The sequence below is a fragment of the Apium graveolens genome, chromosome 10, assembly GCF_009905375.1.
Source record: "Apium graveolens cultivar Ventura chromosome 10, ASM990537v1, whole genome shotgun sequence".
In the NCBI taxonomy this organism is placed as follows: domain Eukaryota; kingdom Viridiplantae; phylum Streptophyta; class Magnoliopsida; order Apiales; family Apiaceae; genus Apium; species Apium graveolens.
Window position 1 is genome coordinate 127,121,623 of NC_133656.1, and position 22,965 is coordinate 127,144,587.

The 22,965-nt window shown below is 36.8% G+C and overlaps 1 protein-coding gene and 1 long non-coding RNA gene across 6 annotated transcripts; both read left to right on the forward strand.

Annotated features, from left to right (window-relative positions):
* Nucleotides 1-511: 511 nt before the first annotated feature.
* On the forward strand, nucleotides 512-1,616 carry LOC141690965 (secreted RxLR effector protein 161-like). The gene is made up of 2 exons (XM_074495717.1): nucleotides 512-876; nucleotides 1,514-1,616. Exons 1-2 carry the CDS (start codon nucleotides 512-514, stop codon nucleotides 1,614-1,616), a joined length of 468 nt encoding a protein of 155 aa, XP_074351818.1.
* Nucleotides 1,617-15,829: 14,213 nt separating this feature from the next.
* Nucleotides 15,830-18,848, forward strand: LOC141692992 (uncharacterized). 5 transcript variants are annotated; one of them, XR_012562984.1, is made up of 6 exons: nucleotides 15,830-16,346; nucleotides 16,527-16,647; nucleotides 16,804-16,937; nucleotides 17,553-17,731; nucleotides 18,154-18,311; nucleotides 18,526-18,848. It is a non-coding gene; the product is annotated as an uncharacterized LOC141692992 (long non-coding RNA). The 5 variants fall into 5 exon arrangements; XR_012562981.1 differs by having other exon boundaries at nucleotides 15,831-16,346; nucleotides 16,411-16,647; nucleotides 16,804-16,909; nucleotides 17,642-17,731; XR_012562982.1 differs by having other exon boundaries at nucleotides 15,831-16,346; nucleotides 17,642-17,731.
* The last annotated feature ends 4,117 nt before the right edge of the window (nucleotides 18,849-22,965 follow it).

Sequence of the window (22,965 nt, forward strand, 5' to 3'; positions counted from 1 at the left end):
ATTGTACGGATTATGTCAAGCACCCAGATCTTGGAATGCATGGTTGGATAAATGCTTAAGGAATTTGGGTTTTACAAGGTGCCTACATGAATAAGTAGTTTACATTAAGTACAGAAATGGGAATGCCTTAATAGTGGGAGTTTATGTCGATGATCTGCTAATTGCTGGTTCAAGTAAGTAAGAAATCGAAAAGTTTATGCATCAAATGAATGGTCAATTCGAGATGAGTGAGCCCGGTTAACTGTCATACTACCTCAACTTTAAAGTGAGTCAAGGAAAGAATTTCACCACCTTGAAACAATCTGCATATGCTAAAAAAATATTGGAGAAATCGGGGATGTCAAATTATAACCCATCTAGGTAACCAATGGAGCAGAGATTATAGTTGGACAAAAATGAGGGAGGTCATCTGGTAAATGCCACTAAATTCAGGTGCATCATTGGTAGTTTAAGATACCTAACCCATACCCGCCCAGATATATCACTCGTTGTCAGAGTTGTGAGCAGATTTATGGAAACACCCACAGTGAAGCATCAACATGCAGTGAAGCATATTCCGAGATACATAAAAGGGAAAATTAATCACGGTCTGGAATATGTAAAGGAAGAGAATGGGAAAATTTTATATGGTTTTACTGATAGTGAATTAGCTGGGGATGTAGTAGATAGAACGAGCACTGGTGGGATGTGTTTCTATTTAAATAAAAACTTGATTTCTAGAGCATCACAGAAGCAGAGGGTGATTACTCTTTCGTCATACGAAGCAGAGTATATGACTGTTACTATAGCAACGTGCCAGAGTATTTGGCTTCATGGATTGCTGAGAGAAATTTCTGGACATCAGATTGGACTAGTAGTTTTATATGTCGACAACAGGTACGCTATTGAGTTGATGAAGAATCCGTTATAGCACAGTAGAAGCAAGCACATAGACATTCGGTATCACTTCATCCGTGAGTGCATTAAAAGAGGGGAGCTGGTTATTGAGTATGTGAGTCCCAAAGTACCGTAGAATGGGGGGGTTGAATACGATACCTACAATATTTTTCGATTCATTTCAAGTTCTTCATTAAAAGTACGGAATTAAAAACAACATAAAATAATTCGAGGAATATATTGTTTTATTAATATAAACCTTGAGGTTGCTACAATCTAATCAATGTGTTGATTAGCTACAATAAATTCAGCAGCATAACATTTTGTTTACAAGGATAATAAATATGAAGCTTTAATGGAGCACTCATAAACTTTATGTATTTGTTGAAGAAGATAACCAACTGAATTGAATTACATTCAATTGCTGCTTTGTAGTCTTTCAAAATTAAATAGACAGTTGGCCAATTATTGTCCACACAAATCATTTAACTTTGCTGCACATGAATCAGTGAACAACACATATGTGGCGACATCTCTATGGTGACAAGCTTTCTATGTGTATCCTCTGTGGCGACAGAGTTGTCTTGTAATTCTCTGTGGTGACAACCTCTGTGGCGACAAGCTTCTATGGCGACAGTTGCTCTTCTGTGGCGACAACCTCTATGGCGACAGTTGCCTTGAGCAATTGTTCCAACACCTCTGTGGTGACAAGAGCTTCTGTGGCGACAGAGTTTCCTTAGAGCAATATCTATGTGGTTACATCTCCTGTGGAGATAGGGGTGCCTTGGTGCCATTTCTCTGTGGTTACATCTCTTGTGGCGACAAGTAGAGAGAGCTGTCTATTAATTAGAATATTTTTGGCTCTATATCAAACCATTCTTCAATGTGTCAATCATTTTTCTTCTGTTAATTGAATCAAAATACTTCCTTGAATGCTGATGTTTGGTGTACTGGTCTGGTTCACAAATAACTAGTACTGAGAGGATCCTGATTCAATTTGTCTTGTGATTCCGAGTTGATACATACTGATGTTTATCCATTACTTCTTTAACTGAACCCTTGATCTGTAACATTTGAAGTCAATACATGCAACTAATACTTAAAGCCCCTTGATGTCTTATTCTTCATGGCTGCTTGAACATAGTAATGAACTTCTTCCCATGATCTGTAGGAGGACTTAATGAATCGATCACATCATTTTGTTCTTTGTGTTTATCCTTGTTAGTCCCTCAACAATGTAACAAGAATTACAGAAGGGGGGTTGAATGGAATTCTTGAAACTTTTTCTTGAATAAAAATATTCTAACTCAAATATATATATATAAGTGAATTGATTAGCAGAATGCGGAATAGTTACTTGAAATGAATCAAAACACAAGTAATTAAAAACAAGAGTCTTTAAAAACTTTCTGGTGGATTTGAATGATTCCAACAGAGATATATATAATATATATCGAGAGAACTCTGTGTGCAAAAAGCTCACAGCTGCTTACAAAATGATAACAACTAAGAATGAGAGAAATGCTAAGAATACAACTTACAAATGTTTCTCTCTCGGTTGCTTAGTTCCTTAGTTACTATTCCATTTGTTGCTTCTTGGTTTATATATCACCAAGATTACAAAGCAATAAGATAAGATAATAAAACAAAAACTATCAAGTCTAATACAATGCTACTTCATTACTCTATTCCAGTATCTTTGAATATCTTCATAATACCATGGAAATGACAATGCTTCTTTGTTCTCGAAAACCCAGTTGAATAGGCTACCACATTCCATTTGAATACACTCGACGCATGTGACTGTGTTGTCACTGTCAACAGATATTTGAATTCTTTATCCGTCGGGTTTATGATCATCCGTCGAGTTAATGATCATCCGTCGGGTTGTTGATCATCCGTCAAATTCACTGTTGTTTATCCGTCGGGTAGCAATCAGGCACTTGACGTCATTTCATTTATGCAGAATTACAAGACATCATCTATGTACAATTAATCAACCTATTCTCCATATCTAGTTACAATCAATATGACTTAGGTACTACTACAGATTCAAAACAATGTATATGCAGAAATGTGCTACAGACTTATTGTTACATAAGTTACTCACTCGATGGATAATAAGTCATCATCGGTCGGGACCAAAATGAGTTATTCGTCGGGACTATAATCCTTATCCTTCGAGTGCTACATTTTCACTAAGTAAAATCTACCAAGGTGTTTTGTTCATGTAATTATAAAGTACACAATATATACACAACAATCTCCCCCAAATTATGTCTACTGGAATTGTAGCCATAAATTAAGAGATACTTGATGATAACAGAACACCCTAAAAATAAAACTTTAAAAGAAAGTAGATAATACTGAAAAGTGCTTCAATTAACAAAATGTACAAAGTTTTGCTCACAGTCATTTTCAAGATGTTCATCTAGCCTGAGCAGATTTATCTAGTTCCTTGAAGGTCTGGATCTCTTTCCAAGCTTTCTGTTGTTTTCTTCAATCTGATTTTAGAGTTTCCTGTGGAATTCCAGTTCATCAGATTCTGAGAGATTTAGCTTTTCTTGCATTTCCAAGAGAGTCTCATTGCTAGAGATGATCAATTGGTCTTCTAATCTAAAAAATCTTCTCACTCCTTTATCATCCATAAACTCCATCAGCCAGTAGGGCCTTAGATGCACTCTTCTCCCTGTGTAAGGGATGATTAGAGTCTTTGGGACTGCATTTTTAGCTCTAACACTCCTTAGTTCTTCAATCTTCTTCAGAACCAATCTTCTTGCAGTAACATTAAACATAAAGTTATTCTTGAAAGATGAATAAACCTTAATCAGTACAGCTTGGCTTTCTTGAAGGATCCTGTGAAGTGGCCACTGAATCTCCTTTCCTCCCTTGTACTTGAACACTCACCTTTCAGGTAGGTTTCTGTATGCATCAATTCCTCTCACTTCATCTAGTTCATCTAGATAGAGGTTTAGATCAGAAAACTCCTTGATGTCACACAAGTACATATAATCTCCTTTATTGACTTTAGATTGAGTTTTGACTAGAGATTTGGATTTGAGAGGTGACAACTTCACTTTCTTGACTGCTCTTGACTTTGTTCTCTTTGGCTTGTTAAGGATTGGCAGATTGAAATTAGGAATTGGTATGTTCTCCTATTCCATTGGCTCATCCTTAGGCACAATAAGTTCACCATGAATGTTCCTGTAAGGATCCACCACCTTGATATCTTCAAATACCACATAGGGTTTTGATGATTGAGTTGTAGTTGGAGTGGATTCCTTGGGAAACTGATTCTCCAATTCCTTATCAACAATGTCCAGTTTCCTTTTGGTTCTTTTAGCCAATTCCTTGATTCTTGGAGACTTCTTCTATTGTTCATCTTGCTTCTTTGGATCTTGAGATTCAATGATATCAGATGGATGAGCAGGAATTTGTTGAGATGAATTTACACCATGAAGCTTGGCCAAGATGGAAATTTGCTCTTTCTTTTGTTTAGCCTTTTTAGCATCTAGAGCAGCTTGCTTCTTTTCCTGCTTCAATCTGGACTTTTCTTCTCTCTTTGCTTCAGCAAATTAAGGGTGTCCAGCCCCTACACAAATTTCTTTCCCATTCCTGAAAACTTTAGCAATTCTCTTTTTCAAAGCTGAATCAGCTGGATCTTTGTAGAAAGCAATCGACCTTGACAGAAGCTTCTTCTCATCAGGCTTAGGGTGTCTCATACACAGTATCCAAAGGGTTCTTCAATGATAATTTTGAATAGTTTACCCTTGGTTTCAGAATTATTTTAGCCTTTGGAGATTTGATGCAGGATGATTGTCCCCTTTCCAGATAGTTCATGCTCATCTCATTCACAGAAATTTGCTTGACTTGAGAGTGATGGATGACTGACTTTACTGGCTCCTTGACTAGTCCAAACTTCTGTTATATATCCTCATCAATCTTCTCCCAGTTGATTGGCTTCAACTGCTTCATATCAGCTGCTCTAATGTTGGTTGCTGCTGCATTTATCAGATCTATACTATCTGTAACTGGTGGCTTTGAGATAGTAATTGAAGGCATAATTACTTTGCTGATTTGAATTTGAAGCCTCTCCCCCTCACTTGGTCCTTTATCCCCCTTTTTGTTATCATCAAGTTGAGTAGATGAAGAGATTTGAGTAGCCACAAGTTTTTGAAGTAAATCTGTCTGTTGAGCTTGAAGAAGATGAATGGCTGTTAAAGATGCTTCCATGGCTGACATTCTTGTATCCAAGGCATCTATCTTGGTTGCAAGATCAAAATTTTTCCTTAATTGCATCTTGATGTCAAACATTGTAGCTTTTGGAAGCTTAGAATCCATCTTGTCTGAAATGGCCTTCTTCATCTCCTCAATATCACCCTTGATGGTGTTTACATCCCTAGCATGTTAGAAGCCTTGAATTTGTTGAAGTTGCAGAAAGGCTAGATGTGCCTGAAGGAGCTTCTTGATGTTGGCATTTGAAGTGTTTGAAGAGCAATATTTGTCTGATTGATCAGTTGGATCAGGGTTGTCTTGAAGTAGTGCTCATCACAGTGCTTTGAAAATGCCCATGATGGCATACCTAATCTTGAACTGGAGCCTACTTCTCCCCCATGTCCATTGCTTCATCTTCACTATCTCCACTTTCATCACCAAAGAAATCAGCTGAGCCACCAGTCTCATAATCCACATCACCAGCTGTAGAGGGCAAAGCTGTGATGGCATCCTTAGCTCTTACCATAGACTGTGTGGTATGCACCAAATTGAGCATCCTTTCTGCATTGTCATTGCCCTGTTCAGCTAGAAGTTGATAAGCTGGAACAGGGTGAGTAAATGCCTCACCATCAAGGGAGGTGGAATCTATAACAGCTTTAGGTTGCTGAGATAGTCCTTCCTTATCTGCATTCTTGACATTCATTGACTCACTAGCAGTGACATCCTTAAAGCTCCAGTACCTGCATTTCTCTTATTTTCTCTCTTTTGTTGCATCAGGGTCTCACCCTGGCTTCCCAGTCTCACACCCTCACCTTCACCTTCTAAGGTGGGACTCCTCTTACTTTCTTTTGCCAATCCTGAAGAAATGGATTGCATAATTTCACTCATTTCCTTTCCTTTTTCCTGGGAGCAACCCAGACTCTCACTCAAAACACTCTTCTCTCTCAATCCTAATAGTGATTGTACAACCACTAATTCTTCTTCACTTGAAATAAATGAAGTTTGAAGCTGTGCAGAGATACTTGACAGATGAGTGATATCCATCGGGTGAGTGGTTTTGTTATCCGACAGATAACTGCTGTTAAGCTTATCCGTTGGGATACAATCACTAATCGACAGATGAACAATATCCATCAAGAGAGTAGAAATGAATGAACTGGTAATGGAAACTATTGTGGACTCTGTGCTGATTGAAGATATTTTGTGCACTGGTGATTCAACAGTTCCTGAAAGAATGGGCAAGTGAGCCAACAAATCATCTAAAAGATGATGCTCACTTGCACTAGATATTGGCTTCCCCAACAAAGTTAAAGAAGGGGAATGAGGAATTGATGTGTTTATCATATCCACATCCAGTGAGTTTGTGGGTGAGTTTGGTGTTTGAGGTGCTTCTATTACTAGAGATTTTGGCTGTGACTCTACATTTATTGGAGTCACATCAAACTGAATTTGTGAAGGTGCAGTTAGTTCTACCATCATACTCATTTCATACTTACTTTGCATCAATTTGGCAAACTTTTTATAAAGTTTCTCATCTGTAGAGCCAAAAATAATATCATCTATATAAATTTGAACAAGTATACTAGAGCCATTAACATTTCTAAAGAATAAAGTATTATCTACAGTTCCTCTTGTGAAATGATTTTCTAAAAGGAACTTTGATAAAGTGTCATACCAGGCTCTAGGTGCTTGCTTCAATCCATAAAGTGCTTTCAAAAGATAATTGCATGTTCTGGAAAATTTGGATCTTCAAAACCAGGAGGTTGACTGACATAGACTTCCTCCTCCAAATCTCCATTCAAAAAGGCACTTTTGACATCCATTTGATCGACCATGAAATTGACATGGGCTGCATAGGCTAAGAAGATTCTGATGGCTTCAAGTCTTGCAACAGGAGCAAATGTTTCATCAAAATCTATTCCTTCTTATTGACAATAGCCCTTAGCAACCAATCTAGCTTTGTTCCTGACTACTATGCCATTTTCATCCATCTTGTTTCTGAAAACCCATTTGGTGTCTATTGGATTCTTTCTTTTAGGCTTGGGCACCAGCTTCTACATATTATTCCTTTCAAATTGGTTTAGCTCCTCCTGCATAGCTAAAATCCAATCAGGATCCAACAAAGATTCTTCTACCTTCTTTGGTTCTTTGTAAAGAAAGCTGTTGTATAGACATTCTTCTTGAGTTGCTCTCCTGGTTTGAACTCTAGAAGAAACATCACCAATTATGAGCTCAAAGGGGTGATCTTTTGTCCATTTCCTTTGTTGAGGTAGATTAGCTCTAGATGAAGAGGCCTCATTGTTGTCTTGATGTGTGATTGAGTTTTGATTGTTAGAAACTCCCCCTAAGTTTGTGGATCTTTGATTTGAGAAAGGGAAACTTTCTATAGGTGATCTATCCTGACTTCCTGCTCCTTTTGATAACACGGCGGATGGTGAATTTTGAGTACCAACGGATGAAGCTGGTTGTCTCCCGACGGATAATGCAGATTGCCTCCCGCCGGATGAGGCATTACGCAACTTGACAAATGTTGAGTTTTGTGCTTCATTTATAGTAGATTTTTCTGCATTATCCTTTGATACTATTTCTTGATCACTTTCATCATCACTGTCATCACTAACCATCTCCACATTGTCGAATTTGAGGCTCTCATGGTAGTCTCCATCTTGAAGTCCTTCAATCTTTTTATCATCAAACACAACATGTATTGATTCCACAACAATATTGGTTCTTAGATTGTAGACTCTATATGCTTTACCAACAACATATCCAACAAAAATTCCTTTGTCTGCTTTAGCATCAAACTTCCCATTTTGATCAGTTTGATTTCTCAGGATATAGCATTTGCAGCCAAAGACATGAAGAAAATTTAGAGTTGGCTTCTTGTTCTTGAACAATTGATAGGGAGTCATGCATCTTGCTTGATTAACCAGGGAAATATTCAGAGTGTAGCATGCAGTATTTACAGCTTTAGCCCAGAAATATGTTGGTACTTTGGATTCTTCAAGCATTGTCCTTGCAGCTTCAATAAGTGATATGTTCTTCCTTTCCACTACTCCATTCTGTTGTGGAGTTCTTGCTGCTGAAAACTCATGCAGAATCCCATTTTCCTCACAAAATGCTCTCATGACAGAATTCTTGAACTCAGTTCCATTGTCACTCCTGATTCTTCTAACCTTGAAATCAGGATGATTATTGACTTGACTTATGTGATTGATGATTATTTCACTAGCCTCATCTTTAGACTTTAGGAGATATGTCCAAGAGAACTTTGAGAAATCATCTACAATTACTAGGAAAAATCTTTTCCTTGAGATGGACAACACATTGACTGGTCCAAACAAATCCATGTGTAGCAGTTGCAACGGTTCTTCAATTATTGAATCGAGTTTCTTCCTGAATGATGCTTTAATCTGCTTCCCTTTTTGACAGGCATCACACAGTCCATCCTTAGAAAACTCCACTAGAGGAATGCCTCTAACCAGTTCTTTCTTTACTAGCTCATTCATGGTCTTGATGTTTAAATGGGATAGCTTCTTGTGCCATAGCCAACTTTCATCCTGACTTGCTTTACTAAGAAGACAAGTAACAGATTCTGTATTAGATGAGTTGAAATCAGCTAGGTACACATTCCCTTTTCTCACACCAGTAAGAACCACTTTGTTGCTTCTTTTGTTAGTCACAACACAGGCTTCTGAGTTGAAAGTTACTGAGTTACCTTTATCACAAAGCTGGTTGATACTCAACAAGTTGTGTTTGAGACCATCCACTAAGGCAACTTCCTCAATGATGACATTGTCCTTTGAAATCAAGCCATATCCCACAGTATAACCCTTGCTGTCATCTCCAATAGTAATAATTAGGCCAGCTCTCTCCTTGAACTGTGTGAGCAGGGTAGATACACCAGTCATGTGTCTTGAACAACCACTATCCAAGTACCAAAGATTCTTTCTATTTCCCTGCACACATGAAAATCAAGTCAAGTTAATTTTGGTACCCAAGTTTCCTTGGGTCCTACCTTTTAGCTTTCTTTTTCTATTTCTTAGGCTTTATCTCATTTGACTTAGGGATATCAGATTCATCCTTGGTCATTTGAGTTGGGCCTTTGAAACCATTCATTGCAACAGAATTATCATGCATATTATAATCAACAGGGAATGGCATGCTATTAGTGAACATATTATTCCAGTAAGGCATGCTAAATGGCATTTGTGGCATACTAAATGCAGCATAATGAGGATTAGGTGCAAATGGCATATTAGCAAACTGTGCATTCATATTCTGTGTAGAAATAGCATTCATAGGCATGGGAGACATGGCTTTCATGTTAGGAAAGTGAGGTGGCACAGACATGGAAGTAGGCATGACAGATTTGCAATTAGCAGACAAATGATTTACACTACCACACTTGACACAGATTTTTCTGGGAGCATATTTATAAGGTGTGTAGTTATTGTGTTTGTTAATCCCTACTTTAACATTTCTATTATTTTTCTTTTTAGCCTCTGTTTTCACTTCAATCTTTTCAAGTCTGTCACTTAACTGTTTGACAGTCATGTGACCAACATTAGCCTTTTTCCCTTTCTTAACTTGACTTGATTCTCCTAAAACAAAGTTCTTGGAAACAGATCCATACTTTTCATTCAACTTAACAAGTTTGGCTTTACTGATAGGCTTGCTTACTTCCGACGGATGAGGATTTTCATCATCGACAGATAACCCTTTTTTTTATCCGACGGATGACCCTCATCATCCATCGAGTCTATATCTATTAGCACTCCATCCACCAAATTTGGTTCTAGTTTTTCCTTGTTCTTTTTCCAGGCTGCATCACAGAAGGACTCAATTCCTTGAACTTTGGAGATTTGAGCATGGACATCTCTAGATGTTTTCCATGCCTTAATCACCTCATGTTCACGCTCGAGCTGCTTCTTCAAAATTTCTTCTTTCTTCAAGGACTCAGTTAATTCCTCCTTGGCAATCTTACACTCAATTCTTAATTTTCAAAATCAATGAACTAAGACTCTAGCACATTATTTCTCTCACTCAAAAACAAATTATTTTCTTTGATTTTAGCATTTTCTTTAGTAAGAGGCTTAAGAGTAACACGTAAATGATATAACTTTGTAGACATGTCATTTATAGCATTATTACACTCAGCTTTAAATATATTGTGCAAGGTTTATAGTGATTACCTGATTACTTGAAGAACTTGTTTCTGTTTCATCAGACTTGGCCATTAGGGCTAGATTGACATAGCTGATATCTTCATCTTCATCCAGACCATCTGATGCCCAGTCATTTTCTTGTGTAATGAAAGCCCTTTTCTTTTGTTTGAGCAGCTCAAAGTATTTTTGCTTATAATCCACAGGCTCAAACTTTTTCTTGCTGAATTCTGACTTTCTACACTCACTGGGAAAGTGCCCTGCCAAGCCACATTTGAAACATTTGAATTTTGATTTATCCACCATGTTTCTATTGGGCTTGGCTGCTACAAAGTTCTTTTTGAACTTGAGCTGGCAAATCTTCTGGAAAGAAATGCTAAATGTTCATCAATGTCTTCCTTGTCATCTTTGCTCAAAGAATCATCATTTTCTACTGCAAGCCCCTTGCCCTTGCTTTCCCAAACCCTTGAAGTTGACTCAACAAATTCCATCTTCATCTCCTTCTCTTTCTCTAACTCAGCAACTAGTGCAATGGACCCTCCTTTCTTCTTTCCTCTCTCCATCCTCTCATCTTGCTCTATTTCAACCTCATAAGTTTTCAGGATGCCATACAGTCTCTCCAAAGTATAATTTTATGAGTTTCTCAATGAGACTGTCATTGGTTTTCATTCCTTTGGAAGAGATCTAAGGAATTTCATATTGGAGTCTTTTGTCTGATAGATCCTTCCATGCAACTTTAGAGCATTTAGAAGTTTTTGAAACCTACTAAAAATATCAGTGATAGACTCACTTTCTTCATTATGAAAATGCTCATATTGCTGAATCAGTAGCTGCATCTTGTTTTCTCTAACTTGCTCAGTGCCATCACAGATGATCTATATTGTATCCCAAACATCCTTGGCAGTTTTGCAGTGGATAATGTTGTCAAACATATCACCATCAACTCCATTAAACAGGATATTCATGGCCTTTTTATCCTTCCTTACTTGTTCAATATCAGGATCAGACCATTCATGCCTTGGCTTGGGGACAGATAGCTCATTTCCAGTTGCAGCTTTCATTGGAACATGAGGGCCTCTTTCTATACAGTCCACATAGGCCTCATCTTGAGAAAGCAAATGAACATGCATCTTTACCTTCCAATGATGGTAATTTTCTTCATCTAGAAAAGAAATCTTGATTCCAACATCCTTCTTGTTCATCTTGCTGTATTGCTTTGATCTTTAAACTCTTTGTTCTTCAAGAGCTTGCTCTGATACCAATTGTTAGTCCCTTAACAATGTAACAAGAATTGCAGAAAGGGGGTTGAATGGAATTCTTGAAACTTTTTCTTGAATAAAAACGTTCTAACTCAAATATATATAAGTGAATTGATTAGCAGAATGCGGAATAGTTACTTAAAATGAATCAAAACACAAGTAATTAAAAACAAGAGTCTTTAAAAACTTTCTGGTAGATTTGAATGATTCCACCAGAGGTGTATATAATATATATCGAGAGAACTCTGTGTGCAAAAAGCTCACAGCTGCTTACAAAATGATAACAACTAAGAATGAGAGAAATGCTAAGAATATAGCTTACAAATGTTTCTCTCTCGGTTGCTTAGTTCCTTAGTTACTATTATATTTGTTGCTTCTTGGTTTATATATCACCAAGATTACAAAGCAATAAGACAAGATAATAAAACAAAAACTATCAAGTCTAATACAATGCTACTTCATTACTATTCCAGCATCTTTGAATATCTTCATAATAGCATGAAAATGGAAATGCTTCTTTATTCTTGAAAACCCAGTTGAATAGGCTACCACATTCCATTTGCATACACTTGACGCATATGACTGTGTTGTCACTGTCAACAGATATTTGAATTCTTTATCTGTCGGGTTTATGATCATCCGTCGAGTTAATGATCATCCGTCGGGTTGTTGATCATCCGTCGAATTCATTGTTGTTTATCCGTCGGGTAGCAATCAGGCACTTGACATCATTTTATTTATGCAGAATTACAAGATATCATATATGTACAATTAATCAACCTATTCTGCATATCTAGTTACAGTCAATATGACTTAGGTACTACTACGGATTCGAAATAATGTGTATGCAGAAATGTGCTACAAACTTATTGTTACATAAGCTACTCACTCGATGGATAATAAGTCATCATCTGTTGGGACCAAAATGAGTTATCCGTCGGGACTATAATCCTTATCCATCGAGTGCTACATTTTCACTAAGTAAAATCTACCAAGGTGTTATGTTCATGTAATCATCAAGTACACAACATATACACAACAATCCTGTCTTCATCTGAAGGGTTCCTGTACTTCACAGCTTAATAATGTTTATCTGTTTATGTTTTCATGTTGAGTTATAAATCCTCGATTACATATTACATTACATTATGCTTTACAATCTCCCCCTATTTGATTGTTAGAGTTCGACAAGCAAATCCTTAAGGAAACTCAACTGATAATAAGAAAAAGTACGAACTGTAAAATAAATAAAGATATTAAATACATTCTAGATTACATATTCATTTCCAGATTTCTTAAGATACAAATTACAAAGAAGTGTTCCTCTAGCCTAAACATATACTCTATGTCTTCTTTGTCTTTGTCTTCTTCTGCTTCCTGCTTCCTTCTTAATCTTGAGGCTGAACGGATTTTCTCTTAGAGACTTTCTTCTTAGGAGGAGATTCCTTCAGCTCATTCAATCTAGCTTGAACACAATCACGAGCTTCTATTTCAAGTGCATTTACTGGAGGTGGATTATTTAGCTCATGAAACATTATCTCAAGATACTTGACTTTAGAACATTTAGGAACCAGATCAAACAATAGAGATGATTTTCTAGACATTACGAAGACTGTTATCCCTTTTTAGATGTCCTCTTACTCTTCTAGTGTCATTGATCGACTCTTCTTCCATTACTTCATCAAGAATCTTTATGATAGGGATTAGAGCAACATTGTCATCTTTACAAGTGGATAGTTTGACATCTGTCAAGGCTTGCTGAATTGAGCTTGATTCACTTGTCCTGAAGTCTTTGATTCTGATTCTGCATTTGTTGATTCTAAAGACTAACTCTCCTTCACTATCAATGCTAATTATGGGTTCGGTGTCTTTGAGAAGAATAATTTCTGCTTCTCCATTAATGAACACAATCTCATGATATTCTCTTGTGATTGCCCTCATATCCTTTTCCGTGTCTCTGATCATCTTGTCATTGAGCCTATAAGCGTATAGAACTTCAGCAGCTTTGACATCTGCTTCAGATCACTTGACACCTAGAGCTGTCAGTTTAGCTCTTTTGCTCCTTAGTTGACTTTCCAGAAAGGTAAGTTGTAGATACCCAATGGTTCTTATGTGTTGGTCAGACATGATGATATTCTGCAATCTACCACCCGCAACAAGTTTGATCATGAATGGATACATAAATGCTTGAGGAGATACATCCATCATCATTCTCGAAAGTCTGTCTCTGAAGTATTCATTTTCATTCAATTTGAACCATGGGATCTTTGAGGCTAAGACAAACAGTTCAACAATGTTCAACTTCTTCAGTACACTAGTAGACACTTTCATCTGTAGACCATCTCTGTGATTAATAGTGATCTTCCATCCATTCTTCAAAATGTTCACAGTAGTTCTAGTAATTAATTTGCTGAACTGATCATAGAACTCATGGATGTTTACATATGTCTCTCTGTAGTGCTCCACAGTTCTCAACAGATTAGAGTTTCCAGGGTCTGAATAGTGATATATTTCTGGTTTATCCATTTTCTTCTTTATTTCTTCCCATTTACTTCCTTTCCTGTTAGCTCGAAGATATGTTTCTTTCTCCTCTCTGTTCCTTTTTCTTTGAATAGCTCTTTGTATTCTTGCTCTGAATCTTTCTATTTATTCTTGAATTTCCAGATAAGAGCGATTGATTTTCTCTATGATTCCATAGGATAGACAGTCGTCTGAGAAAGCATCGTCGTCTTCAAATTATTTATCCTCTGTGATGATCATTCTTTCTTCCGTAGCCACTTTTTCAAATCTTGGCTCACACCCTATCGGAACATCACTATCATCTATTTCACCTTCTTATAGTTCTTCTTCAAAAAATTAGGGTCTTGGAGCATAAATCTGAGACAACAGATTTCTCTGAGTTGTAATGATTTGGCTCAGCTGCCCTAATTACTCCCCTTGAGATGCTGAGCTTTTATTAGAGAATCTTTCTTTTAGGAGCACCCTTTCATCAATTCTCTCCTCTAGCTCTTCCTTCATCTCTCCTTCAAATTCATCATAAATATCAGTGGTCTGAAAGGCATCTTGAAGTAGATTAATAGCAGTGTCCACTTTTTCTTGTTCTACTACCCTTTTCTCCCCCTCAGTTGGGTTATCCTTCAGAGCTGGTGTTGATTAAGAATGTAAGGTCGAGACAGGGATCTCAAGAGAAGCATGCAGTTGCTTGCTGACTGAGGTCTTTGGCCCAGTACTGGCAAGAGCTGCTTCAGATGAGACCGGGATCGGCGCTTGCTTGTTAACTGAGATCTTTGGCTCAGTGTTGGCAGGTGCTTTTCCTTTTCCTGTATGAGAGAGAGAGATCGCTCAACGAATTCCCGTAAACTGGCGAATACTGCTTGTTGATGTTCAAGTTGATTGGAAAGACTGGCGATCTGATGATCTCTGAGAGATAGTTCTGTCTGAAAGTGTTGATCTTTAAGAGCCAGCTGTTCCTTGCACAACGCCATAAGTGCTCAAATGCTATGCTTTTTTTTTGAGTGTTGCGAGAAAAGCGTTCTGTTAGGTATGATTTTGCTTAATCTTCTCAACACTAGTCAAAAAGCATTGCATTACACATAAATGTACTGTTTTGGTAAAATTGTTAGTGTTATGACGTGCAACACCACGTGTAAGCGTTGCATTATATTAAATTATTTTTGAGATTATAAAAATAGATATATTATCAAAGCAAATACAAAATTTTAACATTTTAGTCATTTATTTTCTTAAAATATAAAATGTAATATTTTATTTAATTTAACATATTTAGACATACATTTTATATAACTTTAAATCGTATTTTGAATTTTTTAAAATTATAAATTTTAAAAATTAAAAAAATCTAAAGAAATATATATTTTTAATCAAAATATAGGTTTTTCGTTTAAGCGTTTCATTATATTAAATTATTTTTGAGATTATAAAAATAGATATATTATCAAATTGAATACAATAATTTTAATATTTTAATCATTTATTTAAAATATAAAATATAGTATTTTATTTAATTAAACATATTTAGACATACATTTTATATACGACATCGGTGCTTAGCCATCGGTACATAATGCACCAAATGTTAATATATTTTTTAATAACGGTTTCTAAATAAGTGATGTTATATAAGAATATTAACATCGATTTTGTATACTAACCGTTGTCTATATTCAAAAAAGAAATACTTCAGAATACACGTTTTAACTTTAACATCGTTTAGTTTTTCGAACCATTGTCCATGGCTAGTTTTAAAAAATTAAAAAATTACTTGTACTTTTCCCCCGTTTTAGTACACATATTTCCCCGCTTTTCTCAAAAAACTTCCCCCTTTCCCAATTCTTTATTCCCCCTTTCCCAAATTTCCCCTTTTTTTCTCAGAACCGGTCTCCAACCTCGACTCTCACTCTCTCTCTCACCACAACTCCCCCTCTCTCTCTCTGAAACCACGCCTGATATTATCCCCCATCTCTCTCAAACCACGACTCGACTCCATATCCCCTCTCTCACCGTCACAACCCCTGTCTCACCTCTCTATCAACCCATCTTCAACCCTAATTTACCCCATCCTCACAAATTAGTACTCACCACTTCACAAATTAAAACAATGCCGCAATTAAGCAAAAGCCCAACTTGAAACGGATTTGATTTATACAAAATCGAATGGTGAAACAAAATCGATTGGTTGAAGGTCGTATTATGCCCTTGGTAAGAGCGATTGAAGATTGTTTGATGAAGGGAAAGTTCTCTGTAACAAAACGAGCTTGAAATTAGGCATATTTGATTTAGTAGTTTAAAATCAAGCGATTGGTTTGATAAGGTATGTAACTTTTAAATTTGTTTAGAAATATATGTTTTTATTTTAATTAAGTTTTTGTTCATAGGTCTGAAGCCTTGGAGCTTGAATTATGTAATCAAGCGGTTATTGCTCTAACTCACCTAAAAAATAACGGCTTCTTAATGATACTTGACCATCAAAAATGATAAATGATATTTTTAGGCTGGATTTACTGGAATTGCAGTTGGTGCTGCTTACCACAGTCTGAAGCCCGTGGGACTTTGGTCCCATCTGTAGTCATCCCTGAGAGATTGCATTCTAGAATTCAGATATGTTTTCACAAGTAAGAACAAACCTTCTGCTGTTTTGCTTCTTTGTAGGAATCATCTGTTAACAACAACCCCTTTATCCCAGAGCTCTCCAATTGCAATTTTTTTTAGTTGAAAGTTTTAGGTTTCAGTATTCTGGAGAAAGTTCTCATGTAGTTCTTTTTGTGTAGGAATGCTTCGCTTGGGTCAATGTGAAAACGATAATTGGAGATGTATCCAAAATGGGTTGTGGACCTCTGTCATGTAACCTTATGAGGACAGATACCCTTGAAGAAGGTTGGACACCTTTTATGATTATCCAAAGGTTCTGCCAACATACAAATTTTTGAAATATGAACTTGATGATATCATATTTTTCTGTTTTATTTCTCATATTGTTTGTCAAATGTGACTGTATGTAGAAAACATTGTGAAAACTATCATCTGTCGAACGTCAGGGGGTGTAGATAAAAATAAAATGCAAGCTAGCTGATTGATTTAATGCCAAATATTTGGAACTCAAGAGTTTGTAATAGGAAATCCCCCAGGTTCTTATAATCTCATTGTTTAGCTTGATACTTCTCCCTTGACTGTATTTGTCTTTCTGTTAGTTCTAGGTAGTCATATTATATAGAATGGTAGCTATATTTGAGTAGAATTAAGAAGAGGTTTTCCGTGTGCAGGAAACTGTAATCGTAGTTTTTGTGGTGTTTATACTTAATTGTGCCTGGATTTTGTTAAAAGAGAAAGTGCTCATGATTTAATGTACTGCTTTAGAGATGCAAGTTGGTCCATGGTCTAGAACCATGGTATACTCTTAGTTTGTGATGTTAGAAATACAGCAACCAAACCTTGGGTCATGCAGTTGCGGTTAATTTAGAAATACTTCAAGTTGTGCTGATCATACTGTTTCAGTTTGTCAATCTTAAATTCTCTACAGTCTTATAAGCTTGCAGATTCAAATTATCTGCGAAGAAAGACTCCCTGTATCTCTGATCCTTGATTATTTTCCTGCAACTAATTTAACAGAGGAAACTCAAATCTCTATCAGTTAAACTAATGACATCAACAAAACTGAGGATGAAGACAATACTGCTGTTTGGCATGTCACTATAACAGGTATGGTTACAAAATTCTATATTTACAATTTTGATACCAAAACTTTGTCAGACAAATGATTTTGTAAGTTAAAGTAACCTTTGTTGGGGCTAGAGGTAGTTTTTGGATTACATTTGGTATATAACATGTAAACAATAAAATGGGATGCTGCATGTTTCAATTCTGATTTTTTGCAAGAAACAATCTCTTTAATCTAAATAGATGTAAGAGTGCAAGACTATGTACAATTGACCTGCAGATAGTTATTTTTATGGTTTCATTTTCTCATGTAATATGGTGATAATGCTAACAACCTTGACAACACATGTACTGAAAATCATAAATCATATTGGTATTTGTAGATATGGAAAACAAATTTGGAGTCTGATTTTAATTATAAGGTCGTGTTATTCTCAAGTGTTTGTTATTGTGTTTTTAAATAGGAGGTCCAAGTGGGTCTGGAAAAACTAGCCTGGCTCGTAAGATGGCAAATATTGTTGGTTGTGATGTTGTTTCTCTGGAAAGCTATCATAGATCTGAACAAGTGAAGGACTTTAAATATGAGGATTTTAGATCACTTGATCTTACTTTGCTGTCTAAGGTATAATAAGTTGCTTTGGCTTGGTAGTTGTATTTATTGTTATGGATTTCCTCGAGCGGTTAAGCCTAATCCAGGATTAGTAAATCATTTTGTCTTCAGAAGTAAGCTGGTTACTAGAATATTTGTACTGTTATGATTACTAGAGTTGTTATCTTTTTAATTGGAGATGATACAGTGATATTATTGAAACCTTTGTCTTACTTCTGATTTGCAGGATTCACCAATTCGTGTACCAGCGTATACCAACAAAACAGTTTCTTAGATTAAGGGCATTTGATGCCCCACCAATTATAATAGCTCTAGATGCAATTGTAATAGTATCTTTTTGTCACATCGAAGAACTTGTAATGAATTTAGTAGTTAGTATGATGTTGGGGTTGTTGGATGTATTTTGTGGATAGAACTTGTAATGGGGTTGTTGGATGATATTTTGGATGGCTAGTAGAAATTGTTGAATTGTTATTAAGATAATTTTCATGGGCTTTGTAATTATGAAATATTATTTTGCAAAAATTTTAACTAAAGCGTTGCATTTGATATTTGGGTGATGCATTATAAAGTAATAGTAATGTTTTTACCAGATATTGTGGGGCCCACTGCTGACGTGGCATCCACGTGTCACGTGCTGACGTAGCGTTAATGTGGGCCCCACATATGGAGTCTTACATCCAGCTTATGTCAGAGCCAACACTTTAATGCAACGGTCGCAGATGTAACGCCCCTTGGTGTTGTATTATTGAAAATGCCACGCTTTTTTGACATAAGGCAACAACAGAAGAGCATAGCATTTGAGCATTTATGGCATTGTGTTGAGATAGCAGTCTTTGAATGTTAGCTGCTCTTTGAGATAATCTTTAGTGACGTAGTTTGATAGATCTATAGGTGTAGTTTGGATGGTAGGTGTCTCACCGGCTTTTCGCAGTGTATCGCACAGCACTCTATCACTCAGTTTAGGGTCATGTGTTTCACTCGTTCTCACAAGTTCACTCCTCTCAAAGCTCCGAGTTCCAAGTTTACCTGTAGAAGATACTTGAGCGATCCTTAAGGAGGTCAGCAGTGGTGCAATGGGAGTTCGCAATTCCCCATCCTTGTTTGAGACAAGTTTCCTATCATCAGGAGATGATTCATCCAGAGTTTGAATCTCTTAGGGGAACACTGGGGCCTTCATATCTGGCATCTGATCCCCAACTTCCCCTTGTATCTATGCAGATACATTCCCCTTAGGCTCACTAGTTAAATCTGGTTCATCGCCAATGGGTTGCCGATCCGCACCTACGTCAGATCCACTATCCGCAGATGCATCTAAGTTTTTTAGTCTTGGGGAGGTAAGTGATGGGCTAGATTTGGCAGTGATTACAGCACTCTCTCCTAACACCTGTGAAGGCAGTTGATCCATTAAAGGACCTTGAACAGGATATTCAAACCGTAAAATGGTTGAATTCCCTGTTACCGTCAATACTTCCTCACCAAATAGTACTCTTTTAATTGACTCATTTAAATCTTCAAGAGCTTGGATATTGGATAAGGTGTTTGACTCGGTACAGGATGTCGTGGCTGACGGGCGAATTTGAATAGATCTACCTTGTTGAGAAGATAGATCTAATAACTGTGTAGTTGCCTTTTTAGCCAGAGAATCCTTTTGAGAAGATACCTGGAGGTTTGCAGTTGTCTCAGGATGTTCACTACTTTTTTTCATAGGAGACAGAGCTGCGGGTTCACTCAAAGTACCTTCCTTATTTGCTGCATCTAGTGCAGTTTCTCCCTCTATTTGTATAGGGTCCTTATACTCCAGGGTTTGAGCTAGGAGAGATGAAGGTGTTTGGTTTGGCTGTAGAGGGTGGTTATGAATTTGTGGCATGCCAAATTCACTCCCTAGCCTATCGACTTGTTCAACAAGTATCTGTGTGTGCTGAGAATCAAGGTGTAATTGATCTATGCTAATGAAATCAGAGCATGCTTCAAAAGTATGACTCATAGCAGAAGTACCCATACCTGAGAAGACTGGTCTATAGACAGAGGTATTAGAGTGAGTAGACTTAGTAGCTTGATGTGGTGGACTAGCAGCTTCAGATTGAGGTTGAGGAGAATCTTCAGGTTCAACTTCTTGTTCTTGTTCAACTTTAGCCTCTGCTTGGTCACCATGCTCAGAAATAGATTGACCTGCTTCTACATTCACATCTTCTTCAGGTTCATGATCAATGTTTTCCTGTGGGTCATTTTCAGCTTGAGGTTCATCTGCAGCTATAGATGTATCTTCAACTTCTTCTTCTTCTTCATATTGAGCATTGATAGTGGCAGAGGCATCTATCATGTGGTCTGTTAGGATAGCAACCTCGGAGTTTGGATAGTTCCCTTTCTTGTGTAGCTTTGTTACTACCAGTTGAGACAAGACATGAGGATCTTGCATTAAGTCACTGTGAGTGGATGTCTTTAGGGCTTCTGACAGTTTTCCATTTAGCACTATCTGAAGAAACCTTGCATACAGGATAAAGTTATGATGATTTGATTGGTTCTCCAAAATGTGCTCCATGAATAACATCCCAAAGTTGAGGCGAAGATTATTCGCGACAGCAACTGCAACAACTTGATTGAAGATAGTGAGTCCATGAAATCCAGTGGTCTTGGGAGACAAGCAATGAGACAGTATATTGAAGAATAGATTCCATTCCTTCGGAAGATGACTTTGGTTAAAGTGCCTTGGTAAATCATCATTCGTTGTCATTGTGCTTCTTATTGCTCTGAAGAAGCTGAGTAGTTCCTAATCTTCTGGAGTGTCATCAATGTTATCTCGAGGTAACTGCAGATGTTCATTGAAATCATCCTCTGTAATTCTAATAGTATCATCATCATCAATGGTATCATCATCATCGAAATCAGTGTCATCTTCTGAAGAGTTTATAGTTGTTGTGTGTACATGCCTGAGAAACTCAACATTCAATTTCACATTAGTCGTTAATGCGAAGCGCACAATTGAGTGTTCGTTTAAAAAACGGATCCAAATTTTAAAATGTACCATTTTCACGGGAATACGTTCAATAATAGAAAAAAAATTTGTTTTTGGAATCTGAATATTATTCGCCATTTAATTAAAATGAGATTAAAATTTAGATTTAAAACAAATTGAATTGTGCTCTTCGAATAATTAAAAGGAATAAATAGACTCTTATTAAACACACTTTAGTTCTTTAAGGATTAACCAAACAAAGCCTTAAGAAAGAAATTAGTTCAATATAAAACCACTTAATCAATTAACCAAACAAGGACTTAACCAGTCAAAAATTAAGTAGTTTGATCTACAATTATACTCGGTGAAACTGATTGAAACTGATTGATTTTGGGATCAAAATACTCCCAATGATCTGGTCTTTCAAAAACAATGAAATTTTTGAAATTTGGCAGCACTTTGCTAGGGTTTTCATTGAAAAAAAAAATTTCCTCTCCTGCGATGTGTTTTGCTGTGAATAAAAAATCACGAACTGTGTGTATATGTTTGCAGCAAAACACTTATATTTATCAAGGGCTGTGTTGTGACCCCTCTCTGTGGCGACCATTCTCTGTGGCGACACAGAGGGATTGGACTTAGAAAAATTTCTAATTCATATTCTCTGTGGTGACACAGTCTGTGGCGACACAGAGTATTGCACTTAGAAAATTTTCTAAGTCATATTCTCTGTGGTGACACAGAGTATGGGACTTAGAAAAATTTCTAAATCATATTCTCTGTGGCGACACAGAGTATTGGACTTAGAAAAATTTCTATGTCATATTCTCTGTGGCGACATAGAGTATTGGACTTAGAGAAATTTCTAAGTCAAAATCCTGTGGCGGTACAGAGTATTGGCACAAAGCATTTAGCACCAAACACATAAAAGTATTTCAGTGTTGGTTTCTTGGCACCCATAATCTCATAAGGAGTCTTGTCATGATCTGTGTTAATCAGGGTACGATTTTGAGTGTAACATACTGTGTTGACATCTTCAACCCAAAAGTAGGTGGGAAGTCTTGATTCACTTAGCATAGTCCTTGCTGCTTCAACCAAGGTACGATTCTTCCTTTGTACTACCATGTATTGTTGTGGAGTCCTTGGGGCTGAATATTGTCTCAAAATACCTTTCTCCGTACAAAATTCATTTAGAAATACATTCTTGAATTCTGTCCCATTATCTGATCTGATCTTTCTAATAGGTAATTTCACTTCCAACTCAATCTTCTTTATATGATCCACTATTAGCTGAGGTGCTTCATCCTTGGATTGTAAAAACAACACCCATGTGTAGTTGGAGAAATCAACGACCATTACTAAAGCATATCTTTTCCTTGAAAGTGACAATACGTTCACTGGACCAAATAAATCCATGTGAATCAACTGAAGAGGTTCAGTTATAATTGTCATTTCCTTGCTTCTGTGTGATGCTTTCTTCGATTTCCCTTTTTCACATGCTTCACAGAGTCCTTCTTGACAGAATTCTATATGTGGTAATACTCTCACTAGTTCTCTCATGATCAGAGAGTTCATTGTTTTGAACTTCAAGTGCAAGAGCTTCTTGTGCCATAGCCAACTTAGTTCTGATAAAGCTTTGCTGTAGAAGCATCTGCTTACTTTATCACAGGTAGACTTCAAGTCAGCTACGTACATATTACCTTTCCTTACTCC